The sequence below is a fragment of the Garra rufa genome, chromosome 1 (genome assembly GCF_049309525.1).
Source record: "Garra rufa chromosome 1, GarRuf1.0, whole genome shotgun sequence".
NCBI lineage: Eukaryota > Metazoa > Chordata > Actinopteri > Cypriniformes > Cyprinidae > Garra > Garra rufa.
In genome coordinates, this window is record NC_133361.1 from 32,067,866 (window position 1) to 32,082,213 (window position 14,348).

Sequence of the window (14,348 nt, forward strand, 5' to 3'; positions counted from 1 at the left end):
ATTTTGAAAGAATGAAGCGTTTATAGAGCACTTTATTGTGTATTGCTGTACACCCACATGAACTGTGTTCATGTTCATGTTAATACACAGTACATAAACTTTATATGAATACTTCTTTTAGCTTAATATTAATTAACATTAATAAATGCTATTTATTTATTGGTCATGTTAACTAATATAGTTAATTTTAACAAATGAAACTGGATGGCAACATTTTATATTTTGTGTGTATGTGTCTGTGTGTTGATTTTAAAGTCTAACCCTTTCAATTCTGTAAACTTAAAATCCAAACTAGCAGAGAGTTACTGTGAATGCATGTGCCAACTGGGCACCGTTTTCCTTATTGATTCTTAGTTATGTAGCACTTAAGAGTGATGCCTTGTAACAGGAGGAGTCACCAGCAAAGCAATATCCACACAAAAATTGTACAGATAGGTAACAATGACATTTAAGCAGAAGTGGTGGACGTAAAGCAAGCAATAATAACATTTTGTTATCATCATGAATCATGTTCTTATCATCATCAGAGTATAGGGAACATTTTGCATATTGGTTCACAGTTGGCATTATCTGAAGTCCTTGCATTGATTGCATTTAATTAAATTATATTTGGTCAGTCTGATCTTGAGGCCTTAGAGATGTTAAATTGTGAGGATCTTGAGTTTTCATTGAGTTGTTATAACTTAGCCATAAAATGTCTGATCTGCCACAAAATTCACAGGTTTGGTAAGAGTCCTGGCCTGAAGACATCTAAAGGCCAATATTCAGATATTATCATAGCGCCACTTGTTGGCAGCAGGATATATCATAATTTTCACTAACTCAAACATACCTAGGTCAATCTGCACCAAACTTCATATGTTTGATAATAGTGCTGGCCTGAACACATCTACATGCCAATAATCAGTTATAGGCATAGCGCCACCATCTGGCAGCGGCAAGTTTGGCACATTTAAATGACTTATGACATATTTTTTCTATATTTACTGTTTTAAAAGCATACTGCCCACCGTTTGCTGATTTCCTGAAGCCACCGGTCGGCGGTGAGCCCGGGTGCGAGGGCCCGTTCATCGCTGCTCGCAGCTTTAATTATTTTTGTTCTGCAAGTGAACTTTTCCTTTAAATAAGATTTTTAAATTTTTAAAATCGACTACTCAAAAATAAAAATGTTGTCATCATTTACTCACCCTCATCCCATTCCAAACCTGTCTGACTTAATTTCTTCTGAGGAGTATAAAAGTAGTTGGTGTGGTGTTGCCAACATCCAAAATATCTTCTTTTATGTCCTGCAGATGAAAGAATGTCAATCAGATTTGGAATACAAATCCCTTGGAATACTAGCCCTTTAAGGTGTGGTCACATTTACCTTTGTTTAGTGAATGCGATTGGGAATTTCATAATGCATCAGGTTTCCCTGCACAGATTTCACAAACGGGTTTGATGACTTTGCCACATTGACCAACAGAAAGCTGTTTGGTTTGAATGTGACTTATTGGGATAGTTCACCCAAAAAAGACAATTCTGTCATTAAAGGAGTAGTTCACTTTCAGAACAAAAATTTACAGATAATGCACTCACCCCCTTGCCAAGATGTTCATGTCTTTCTTTCTTCAGTCGTAAAGAAATGGTGTTTTTTGAGGAAAACATTTCAGGATTTCTCTCCATATAATGGACTTCTATGGTGCCCCGAGTTTGAACTTCCAAAATGCAGTTTAAATGCAGCTTCAAAGGGCTCTAAATGATCCCAGCTGAGGAAGAAGGGTCTTATCTAGCGAAATGATGTTTTTTTTTCTAAAAACATTTACAGCTTCTATACTTTTTAATGTCAAACGCTCATCTTGCTGAGCTAGACAAGGCGAGCATTTGAGGTTAAAAAGTATATAAATTGCATTTTTTTTTTTGAAAATAACTGATCGTTTTGCTAGATAAGACCCTTCTTTCCTCGGCTGGGATCATTTAGAGCCCTTTGAAGCTGCATTTTGGAAGTTCAAACTCGGGGGCACCATAGAAGTCCATTATTTGGAGAGAAATCCTGAAATGTTTTATTCAAAAAAACATAATTTCCTTACGACTAAAGAAAGAAAAACATAGACATCTTGGATGACAAGAGGGTGAGTACATTATCTGTAAATTTTTGTTCTGAAAGTGAACTCCTTTAATTACTCACCCTCATGTCGTTCCAAACCTGTAAGACTCTTCTTCAGAACATAAATGAAGTTATTTTTGATAAATCCGAGAGCTTTCTGACCCTGCTTAGACAACAACTACCACGTTCAAGGCCCAAAAAGGTAGTAAGAACATTGATCATCATTGGTTCAACTGAAATGTTATGAAGCGATAAGAATACTTTTTGTGAACAAAGAAAAAAAAATAATGAGAATTAATTGGGTTTTTTTGGAGCAAAACAAGTATTACGTAGCTTGATTTTAACAATGTCTTATGTACCTTTCTGGGCCTTGAACGTGTCAGTTGTGTTGCTGTCTTTTCAGGGTCAGAAAGCTCTTGGATTTCATTAAAAATATCTCAATTTGTGTTCTGAAGATGAACAAAGGTCATATAGGTTTGAAACTAAATCAGAGTGAGTAATTAATGACAGAATTTTCATTTTTGGGTGAACTATTCATTTAAGTTGCTAAAGTATCACTTAGGGTTAGGATAAAGAACACATCAAGTATGCCATTACCACTTCCTTTTCTCTTCAGGTCCCCTCCCAGACCCAATCCAGCTGGACTGCGCTATTCCGACGAAGACATCTGTAGCAACTACAACGGCGTGGTTTCCACAGAGAGCACCGCGCTGACAGAGAGGCCTGCAGAGATGTCAGAGTCTGAGGTTAGTGACACATATTCACTCTATTTTGATTTACTTTGACCAGCTGACTGTATATTATCTCTTAAATACAGAATATCGCAACATAAATCTTCCAAGTATCTAATTTCCCATATTATATTTCCCCAAACAGGCCACAGACAGTGAGTGCGAAGAGGAGCCGATCAAACACTCGTTCGTGAATCACTACATGAGCGACCCGTCGTACTTCAACTCGTGGAAGCGGCAGCAGAAGGGGCTGAAGCAGACGCTGGCCTGTTCGTACGATGAATGCGCCAGCGCGGACAACGAGTCCTACTATCAGACAGTAGTCACGCAGCACAGCGTCGGCGGGGTCTACACCCCCGCCGGCCAGCCCGCGCCAGGCTCACGAACTCCCGTCACAGGCTTCTCCTCGTTTGTGTGACACACAAGACCCGGACCCCTCTTAGTTGCAGAGGAAATTCTCTGGTTTCGCACAGTACTATCACCAGGAGCACTACAAGAGACATCACATGTGTCCGCTCATCGAGTTGCTGGATCCCGAATGTACTCGATCAGTGACCGTGATCATCATCAAGGGGAGAAAAAAAAAAAGATTTTTATACGCCGATACCGAAGACTAATCAGAGTTACTGTTAATGTACGTGTCCCTCCTGTTTGCAGCCTTGGTTGTGAAAGATGCATACATGTCTGTGGTTTTAATAAGCAGGACGCAGCAGAAAACGCCTGTAGATGTGACGAGACATTCCCGCGCTGAAGAGCGGCATATATTCACACTTAACATTCCTGCCCTTACCACACTGAAAAGAACATAAGGAAAAAGCTACGCTGTAATTACTCTTGTCTGAATAATTTCATCTCACTGTCAGTGTCGCTATATATACATGTTGCACTTGACATCGTAAAAGGTCATGAAATGTAAATCTTCTCTAATGGATTTGATTCGCGTTAATGCGACCTGGATAATGAAGCACGGTTGTTTTCAGTATATTCTCTATAGACTCACCAGCAAGAAACCTACGGAGGCTGTTAGAAGAAGCCAGACAGCTCTGGTTCCCTGCCTCTGTGTAATCAGACGGTGAGACAGTGCCAGATGTGTTGTGATTTGTGCCATTGCTCATTCTCACACATATCAACATTCAATTCATAGGTTTTTTTTTTTTGCTTTTACTCTTTTTGTTTTGTTCCTGTCTGTTTGGCCTCGCTTAGGAACTGCAAACACTCACTTGAAATAATTTAATGAACGATTGTATGAATTGTATGTGAGGAGATATCAGTATGCGGTTGCTTTGCACATATGTTCTGCATATTTTGAGCCATAAATGTTTCAGTTTCCTTCTTTTGATGGAATATTTGCTTTTTTACAGGCTTGTAAAAAGTGTAATTTTACAGTGCGATTTTAGAATTAATTTGTATGAATTTTGTTGTTCACCAGTAGTGTTCTTCAGAAGTGACGTACAGTAGTTCTGTTGTTCTTTCACAAGAAGTATGAATTTTTGCAGTTCTTGAAAATGCCAACACAACGAGTACAGTAATCAAACAAGAGTGTACTGTTATGGAAATGTTCGTTTCAATTCCACCAACTGTTTTAGCACAAGTGTATGTCATGGACGTTCATGAAGTAAAGATTTTTTATGATAAATTAAATGTTTGCTGTTCACTTAAATGCCTTCAACTACAATGTCTTCCTGATATTGAGTCAACAAGTCATGCACACTGAATCATAACAGAAAAAAAAGTTTTACACAGATTCTGGAAAGCATTTTTTTTAAGCACAGAATAGGTTGTAGCTGTATTTTGTATCACTGCCCGCCTCTTGGCTAAATGTTGGGGAATCTATGAACAGTTTTAGCACAATTTAAACTGTACACTGTAATAATTCGAGAAAAATATAAATGTATGCAGAAAAAAACCTAAAAATATATGCATAAATATTACAATTTTCACTTTCAAGCCTTTCAGTTTAAATCTACATTTTTAAATAATTTTCTCTGGTCTGAATGTAAGCTAATGTGGTGTTTTGTGTTCACATAAAAATATTATTCATATATTCATATTAAAAATATGTTACTGGACATTGAAACCAAGACAAACTAGAATTGTTATTAATTGATGATATGATATTTGATCAGCATTCATAAACATTTGACATGTCAACACATTTTTTGTATCTGACAGCACTGGAATATATGGAATCATTTTCTAAGATTTTGTAAGATATATGATTTTTAATGTTTTTTTAAAAATGTCTCTTCTGCTCACCAAACCTGCATTTATTTGATCCAAAGTACAGCAAAGATGGTACAATTTTTAAATATTTTTACTATTTAAAATAACTTTTCTATTTAAATATATTTTTAAAATCTTGTGATTTCAAAGCTGAATTTTTAGCATCATTACTCCAGTCACATGATCCTTCAGAAATAATTCTATTATTATTATTATGTTGAAAACAGCTGATTAGATTTTTTTCAGGTTTCTTTGATGAATAGAAAGTTCTTAGAAATCTTTTGTAACATTATAAATGTCTTTATCATCACTTTTGATCAATTTAAAGCATCTTGCGGAGTAAAAGTATTAATTTAATCATTTCTTTCCCAAAAAATTATACCGACTCCAAGCTTTTGAACAGTACAGTGTATAATGTTACAAAAGCTTTTCATTTCAGATAAATGCTGATGTTTGGATCTTTCTATTCATCAAAGAATCCTAAAAAAGAATACTCAACAGTTTAAAACTATATAATAAATGTTTCTTGAACAGCAAATCAGCATATTAGAATGATTTCTGAGGATCATGTGACACTAAAGACTGGAGTAATGATGCTGAAATGTTTGCTTTGATCACAGGAAATAAGTAATTTAAAATAATTTATATTTTAATAAAATTAATATTTTAAAATATACTCAAATAGAAAGCAGTTATTTTAAATAGTACAAATATTTTAAAATTGTACAGTTTTAGCTGTACTTTGGATCAAATAAATGCAGGCTTGGTGAGCAGAAGATATTTCTTCAAAATTCTTACTGTTAAAAAACTTTTGACTGGTAATGTGTATATAAAATAAGACTAAACTTAGACTGAAGACTGAAAGTTACACTTTTTGCCCAATGGGTGTCAGTATGAACTGTTATAATGCATGGAAAAGAAGTACTTAATGTTATTGTGCAACAGAACACAGAGTAAGTGTTTTAAGAAGTCGCAGATAGATACTCGGTCTTTACTGTCTTCTAATGTAAGTAAAATCGATGTGCTACTCTATTTGACCTTCTAGGACGAACTTGGGTTTAGTTGTTTGTGTTTGTCGTCGTTTTTTATGTATGTTTCCTGACAAAGGACTCACAGAAAACTTGCGTCCGCATCTCTGCTGGCTAGTGCAGTTTAACACAGATAACACAACACGTAAGTATGTGAAATTTTGCAATCTTAAGAACCTTTCGTTTAATGCCTTATTTGGTCGTCATGCTCACCTCTAAACCACGCCCACATCCGGATCATGCGCCGTCTGATGTAAATAAAGACAAACGAACAGCACCGGTGTGCATTAGGACTCTTCATCTGAAGAATACTGACAGCTGACTTAAAATGATTGATCTCTCATCTCTGTCTGTGACCTGGACCCTTGTGGTTCTGGTCTTGACACTCCTGTTTATGTGAGTATTAAACAACAAGGCAAAGAAGCTATGTTTAGGCTATGCTGTATTTTGTGTTATAGCTTTAAGTTCAGTTTCTGTAAGTCTTGTATTTGTGTATTCGTATTTCATCAGACTGTACAGTTCATGACTTCTATATCTACATCTACTGGATCGTATGTGGTTGTTTGTAATCTGATATCTCTGTTATTGATTCCACTGTAGGTATGGTGTTTGGCCCCATGGATTTTTCAAGAAACTGGGAATTCCAGGACCAAGGCCATTGCCTTTCTTTGGCACATTTCTTTCATACACTAAAGTGAGGAATTCATTATGCAACTGCTGTAGAATAATATTGGATGGTATATTCAAATTATACCTTTTATCTCTCTTTAATTAAATGTCTATATTTTTAGGGTTTTTACAATTTCGATATGGAGTGTTCTAAGAAGTATGGAAAAGTCTGGGGGTGAGTCTCAGTCATACATTTACATTGAATATGTTATGTTTAAGTCCGGTTTATTGTCAGTTTATGGATTTATGAAATTGTATTTATTTTTTGCTTACTAAGGATACATTTATTTGACAGTAAAAACGTTAATATTGTTTTACATTAATTTAATTTTAAGTATCTGCTTTCTATGTTATTATATATTAAAATGTAATTAATTCCTGTCATTGTAAATCTTCCATTATTCCAGTCTTCATTATCACATGATTTGCTAATGTTGCTAAAGTGAAAATCATGTGACAATGTTGAAAACATTTTTTTTTTATACTTTTGGTCAGGATTCTTTGAATAGAAAGCTCAAAAGAACAGCATTTATTTAAAACCAAAATCTTTTTGTGACATTATAAATGTATTTAATGTCACTTTTGATGTATTTAACAAGGATTCATTAAACACAAGTATTAATAATAATAAAAAAATTACACTACCAGTCAAAAGTATCTTCTGCTCACCAAGCCTGCATTTATTTGATCCAACATACAGCAAAATTGGTCAATTTTTTTTTTTTTTTTTTTTTTTTTTTTTTTTTTTAAATTTTTTTATTTGAATATATATGTTTTCTATTTGAATATATTTTACATAGAAATCTTTTGAGAAACCTCATTAGAGAAACCTGAAAAAGTTCTACTCTGCTGTTCAAATCAGCAAATCAGAATATTAGAATGATTTCTGAAGGATCGTGTAACTGGAGTAATGATGCTAAAAATTCAGCTTTGAAATCTCAGGAATAATTTACATTTTAATATTCAAACAGAAAGCAGTTATTTTAAATAGTAAAAATAATTTAAACTTTTACTGTTTTTGCTGTACTTTGGATCAAATAAATGCAGGCTTGGTGAGCAGAAGAGACTTCTTAAAAAAAACATTTAAAATCTTACTGTTCAAAAACTTTTGACTGGTAGCGTATTTGCCTGAATGGCGCTGAGTGCAAACTGATCAATATTCCTTTCATTTCTCAGGATCTATGATGGAAGGCTCCCAATATTAATGGTTACTGACCTGGAAATGATCAAAGCAATTATGGTGAAAGAATGTTATTCTACCTTCACTAACAGAAGGGTAAGCTCACCTTCAAAGTTGTACAGAAAGTGTGATAATGGGAGGAAGCTGAGGATCTCTTTTTTACGCCCCAGTAAACATCATCATTTTGGAATTTGTACAGGAAACAAATGCAGGCCTTGCTGGTCCCTTTGCTGATGGAATAACTGTAGTTAAAGACGAGAGATGGAAGAGAATCCGCAGTTCACTCTCTCCGTATTTCACAAGTGGTCGACTGAAGGAGGTACAGTACAGACCCTTAAAATGATAGTTCACCCAAATTCTGTCATCTGTCACATTGTTCAAAATATGAATGACTTTCTTTATTCTTTGTATGACAAAATAAGATATTGTGCACGGTGTTAAACAAATTTAGAGTGAACTGTCCCTTTGATATGAGCTGTTTCAGACATTGGCATCTAGTCTTTGAACAGTAAGAATTTTAATGTTTTTTTTTAAAGAGGTCTCTTCTGCTCACCAAGCCTGCATTTATTTGATCCAAAATAGAGCAAAAACAGTAACATTTTAAAATATTTTTACTATTTAAAAAAACTGTAAAGTATTCTTTGATGAATAGAAAGATCAAAAGATCAGCATTTATCTAAAGTAAAAAGCTTTTAGAACATTATACACTATACCATCAAAAGCTTGGAGTCGATATAATTTTCAGAGAAATTATAAAAAAATATATTTTTATTTGTCAAGGATGCTTTAAATTGATCAAAAGTGATGATAGAGACATTTATAATGTTACATAAGGTTTCTATTTCAGATAAATGCTGTTTTTCTGAACTTTCTATTCATCAAAGAAATCTGAAAAAATTCTACTCAGCTGTTTTTTTTAACATTATAATAATACATGTTTTCGGAGCAGCAAATCAGAATATTAGAATGATTTCTGAAGGATCATGTGACTGGAATAATGATGCTAAAAATACAGCTTTGAAATCACAGGAATAAATTACATTTTAAAATATATTCAAATAGAAAACAGTTACTTAGAATAGTAAAACATTTCACAATATTACTGTTTTTGCTGTGCTTTGAATCAAATAAATGCAGGCTTGGTGAGCAGTTCTTTAAAAATCTTACTGTTCAAAAATGTTTGCCTGGTAGTGTACTTCTACATAGAACTTGTTGTTGCAAAAAACTTACTATATAATTTAAATGTAATATTAAGATTTATATTACTTCTCATTAATGATCTACTTGTTGTTCTCTGACACTTATGTAACTAACACTTACCTCTAAATATGTTTCAGATATTTCCCATAGCTGTGACACATGCAGATCGTTTCATTAAAAATATGCAAAAGAGAGACCAAGAGCAGACAGTTAAAGTAAAAGAGTATGTGCGACATCTGTCCTTTAATAAAACATAAAGAGCATTCATAGCCAATAATGAACTTTACTTTGTTTAAAACCACATCAAATTCATTTAACTTGTAAAGGTCTATGACTGTTGTAGATGATATTAGTTTTGTAAGAAAGTAATGCTGTGTAAATGGTCACTATATAATATATCTAATAAGAAACAAACTATTTTTATTCCAGCGTTGTGGCTCCATACAGTTTGGATGTGGTCACCAGCTCCTCCTTTAGCGTTGACATCGACTCCATAAACAACGCAGATGATCCTTTCGTTGCCAACATCAAGAAGTTTTTTATGTTCAATCTGTTCAGTCCTCTCATTCTGATTTTAAGTATGTCATTTTTATAATTAAAAAATGAATGTGGTGTTGATCTGCATTATAGGATTTTTACAGCTACTGTTTTGAGATCTGACAAAATATATATATTTTTATTTTTATTTCAGATTTATTTCCCGCCCTTGCAAATCTATTGGGAAAAATGGGGATAAGTCTTTTTTCAAGGTCGTCTATTGATTTTTTCTACAGTGCCCTGAAAAAGATTAAGGACGAGCACAACACAAAATCAAATGTGTGTTTGTCCCTATTTCACTCTTCAGCTACAGCTTCACATTTTGAAGAGATGTTGATGCTTCAGTAGATTATATCTTTGTGTTTTTAATCAGGGTCGTGTAGATTTTCTCAAACTCATGATCCAGAATCAAATTCCTGATGAAAAATTTGACGACACATCTGAGCAACCAGCAAAAGGTTTGAGAGATAGTGTAAAATGTACACATTATAGACTTCAAATGTGACTTGTTTTCAAATGTGCTCCTTTTTTTGTGAATTTGATAGGACTGACAGACCACGAGATTCTCTCCCAGTCCTTCGTTTTCATTCTCGGAGGTTATGAGACGACAAGCACCACTCTCACTTACCTCCTCTATAATCTTGCCACTAATCCAGACTCCCTGGAAAAGCTGGTTGAGGAGATTGACAAAAACTTCCCTCCTAATGTGAGAACAAAAGCTTCTGCTTTGTTCAGAGATTTGTTTGTGTGTGTAGAGAGTCGAGTTTAAAGGAATAATTCACCCAAAAATCAGACCATCCAAGATGTACATGAGTTTTTCTTCACAACAGATTTGAAAAAATTTTGCATTACATTTGCTGACCAATGGATCCACTGCAGTGAATGAGTGCCACAATAATTCACAAGTAATACACACGACTCCAGTCCATCTATTGTGTCTTGTGAAGTCAAACACTTTGTGTTTTTAAGAAACAAATCTATCATTAAGACAATTTTTTTCAACTTCAAACTGTTGCTTCCAGCTAAAATACAAGTCCTCTATCAATACTATTGGTTTTTTTAGTGTTCTATCTGAATCAGACGTGAGTTATGCACAAATCAAGCACTGTTTATAAGAGAAATGGTTTATAAACAAATATGTTTGTTGGATTTTGAGGTTGGAGAACAACCGGGGATAGACTTTTTCACTGGAGGAAATGTTATTATGGCTTATGGCGTTTTATTTTGACCAGAAGCAATGGTTTGAAGTTTAAATGCCTTAATGGTGAATGTGTTTTTTATAAAAGTTTTTTTTCACGTCATAAGACATTAAATAATGGCCTCGAACCATCTGGATTACTTGTGGATTATTGTGATGTTTTATCAGCTGTTTGGACTCTCATTGGTGAGCAAGTAATTTAATGCTAAGTTTCTCAAAATCTGTTCTGATGAAGAAACAAAATAGTCTGCATTTTGGATGGCCTCAGTAAATGTTCATTTTTGGGCAAACTCAAACTATTCCTTTAAAGGAGTAGTTCACTTTTTTTAGAACAAAAATGTACAGATAATGTACTCACCCCCTTGTCATCCAAGATGTTCATGTCTTTCTTCAGTCGTAATGAAATTATGTTTTTTGAGGAAAACTTTTCAGGGTTTCTCTCCATATAATGGACTTCTATGGTGCCCCCGGGTTTGAACTTCCAAAATGCAGCTTCAAAGGGCTCTAAACGATCACAGCTGAAGAAAAAAGGGTCTTATCTAGCAAAACGATTGGTTATTTTCTAAAAACAATTACAATTTATATACTTTTTAACCTCAAATGCTTGTCTTGTCTAGCTCTGTGTAGAGATTTTTTATAAATTGTAAATGTTTTTAGAAAATAATCGATCGTTTCGCTAGATAAGACCCTTCTTCCTCGGCTGGGATCATTTAGAGCCCTTTGAAGCTGCATTTAAACTGCATTTTGGAAGTTCAAACTCGGGGGCACCATAGAAGTCCATTATATGGAGAGAAATCCTGAAATGTTTTCCTCAAAAAACACCATTTCTTTACGACTGAAGAAAGAAAGACATGAACATCTTGGATGACAACGGAGTGAGTACATTATCTGTACATTTTTGTTCTGAAAGTGAACTACTCCTTTATCCCAGTTGTACAGTTTAGCATGCAGGTGTTTTAATTAAGGGACAGGAAGTTGGTTTATCACAAAGCTGTAATACGCATTGGGTATGTCTTGTTTTTTGTTTAGATTCCTATCACATATGATGCACTGATGAAAATGGATTACTTGGAAATGTCCATCCATGAATCAATGCGCCTCCTTCCCACTGCAGCACGCCTAGAGAGGGTCTGTAAGAAAACTGTGGAGCTCAATGGGGTGACGATACCAAAGGACACTCTGGTTGCAATTCCTACATATGTTTTGAATCGTGACCCACAGCTCTGGGAGTCTCCTGAGGAGTTCAGACCAGAGAGGTGATGTGATTCATCAGACACTGATGCTTTCTGAGCATTTCCTGCACAGCCACAATTTTTCTCACTTCAGTTTTTCTCACATATGATATGTAATTGAACAAAAAATTGTATGTCTTTTATATTTTTTTACAGGTTCAGCCCTGACAGTAAGTCAGAGATTAACCAGTATGCTTTCATGCCTTTTGGACTCGGGCCTCGAAATTGCATTGGAATGAGATTCGCCCAAATGATCATGAAACTTCTTGTTGTGAAGCTGCTTCAGAACTTCAGGATGGAAACATGTAAAGACACACAGGTCGGTACATCATTTCATCAGTACATACACATTGGTTACGTAAAATAGACTGTTTTGCCTCTTGGTTATATGAGAAGTTATTCTTTATTTTTTCCTGTTTTCAGATCCCTCTAGAACTGAATGCTATTTTTCAACCAAAGGTTCCCATCGCACTGAAGTTTACACCAAGGTCTCGCTAGGCAAAAGAATAATTAAAATGTAGAACATTTCAGTATAATTGATTTTATTTTAAACATATGCTTATTATGATTGTATTTACTTCTCTGGATTTATGGTGCCGATGGGCCTTGAGCTCTAACTGATTCATTCATTTTGTATCATTTACTTTACACTGTTATAAATGTAAAAATACATTATTCAAAGTGTGAAGTTGTGTATGCTTAATTAAACATAATCCAAACAATGAATGCATTCTAAAGTGTTATTATTGTAGCTATGCGAGACAGGATTATGTGCTTTAATAACAGAATTGAATGAGTTTTTGACATCATAACACTTCACTTTTGATTAAAATATTACTGTAAAATATCAGTTAGTTTGCATCTACAATTAAAAAAAACTGAATGAAATTTAAATCAGATAGATCGATTGATTGATAGATAGATAGAGTTAAGGTCAAAAGTTTACATACACCTTGCAGAACATGCAAAATCTTAATTATTTTACCAAAATAATTTAAAATGCATTATTATTATTTTTATTTAGTACTGGCCTGAATAAGATATTTCACATAAAATAAATTTACATATAGTCCGCAAAAGAAAATAATAGTTACATTTATAAAGATGAATGATTTGCTGTTTGAACCCTTTTCAACAATGACTATGATTTTGAGATCTTTTCAAACTGAGGAACTAATGCAACCGTTACAAAAGGTTCAAACGTTCACTGATGCTCAAGAAGGGAAAAACTTTTAAACGGAATGAAGATATGTAAATTTTTCTTTTTTTGACTTTCTTTTTTTTTTGGCAAAAATATTATACATATTTTTTTTTCTTTTCATTTTGTACTGCCATTCATAACCTACAGTTCAAGTCCCTCAGTTGTCCTCATGGATTTAAAAATGATGGATTTAAAAATGACACAGTCAATGTTGAAAAGGGTTCAGATACACATCAATTCTGAAAAACCAAAACATTTGGGGGACCTGAAAGATTTTCCTAGAGAACAGCAGGCAGTTTAACTGTTCAGGACAAACAAAGGACTCATGAACAACTATCACTTAAAAAAAAATCACAGCTGTGGATCACTCAGGTAACAACAAATGTCTTTAATGTGAAATGTCTTATTAAGGTCAATACTAAATAAAAAGAATAACATGCCTTTTTTTTATCCCTCTTATTGTATTTATTAAGTAATTAACATTATAAGGTGTTTGACCTAAACAGTAGATGGGTAGTTAACCTGAAAATGCTGTTTAACTTGTCTGTTCTGATATATTCCTTTATTTTACAGTTGGCAGCTATTGTGGTTTTCTTCGCTCTTTTTATTACCCAGTTGCTTTAGCATAAATATTGATGTGGGTGCTTTAGTTTTGATGACAGGTTTAACAAAATGAACTAGACATTAGAAATCAGCTTCTAAAACAACTGCACTGCAAAAGGAACTCCTTTGTGACAAACAGACAATTCATGTGTAATCTTAAACAAATTGTAAACGATTGTTCTGGACTTCCAGATGTATTCCCTAATTTTAAATTACTTTTAGTAGCAACACCAGAAAAACAAAATATCTGCAGGATTTAATACATGTGTGATGTGGAAATGAGAACTTTTGCTAGGGGCTGTTATCAGTGAGACATGCAACGCCCACAACACGCATCATAAATGTGATTGGTGTAGGTTTTTTAACAGACGGCTGAAACAACCAATAACATACATACACCTGTAGCGCCCTCTGTACATACCTACAATTCACCAGAGAGTTGCGATTGCAAAGATTTGAT

At 34.2% G+C, this 14,348-nt stretch overlaps 2 protein-coding genes across 3 annotated transcripts in view; both read left to right on the forward strand.

Moving 5' to 3' along the window:
- Positions 1-4,458, forward strand: part of sdk1a (sidekick cell adhesion molecule 1a) — a 452,163-nt gene extending 447,705 nt beyond the window's left edge. For both annotated transcript variants that reach the window (XM_073838832.1, XM_073838837.1), the window contains exons 44-45: positions 2,703-2,832; positions 2,963-4,458. In XM_073838832.1, coding sequence (XP_073694933.1) covers positions 2,703-2,832; positions 2,963-3,235 — 403 coding nt within the window. In that variant the 3' untranslated portion in view covers positions 3,236-4,458. The remainder of the gene's footprint in view (positions 1-2,702; positions 2,833-2,962) is intronic.
- Positions 4,459-5,961: 1,503 nt separating this feature from the next.
- On the forward strand, positions 5,962-12,814 carry LOC141333729 (cytochrome P450 3A40-like). Its single transcript, XM_073838847.1, has 14 exons — positions 5,962-6,046; positions 6,148-6,464; positions 6,669-6,762; positions 6,860-6,912; positions 7,914-8,013; positions 8,117-8,236; positions 9,255-9,340; positions 9,547-9,695; positions 9,809-9,933; positions 10,028-10,112; positions 10,200-10,360; positions 11,882-12,108; positions 12,241-12,403; positions 12,508-12,814. Exons 2-14 carry the CDS (start codon positions 6,397-6,399, stop codon positions 12,580-12,582), a joined length of 1,506 nt encoding a protein of 501 aa, XP_073694948.1. The 5' UTR covers positions 5,962-6,046; positions 6,148-6,396; the 3' UTR covers positions 12,583-12,814.
- The last annotated feature ends 1,534 nt before the right edge of the window (positions 12,815-14,348 follow it).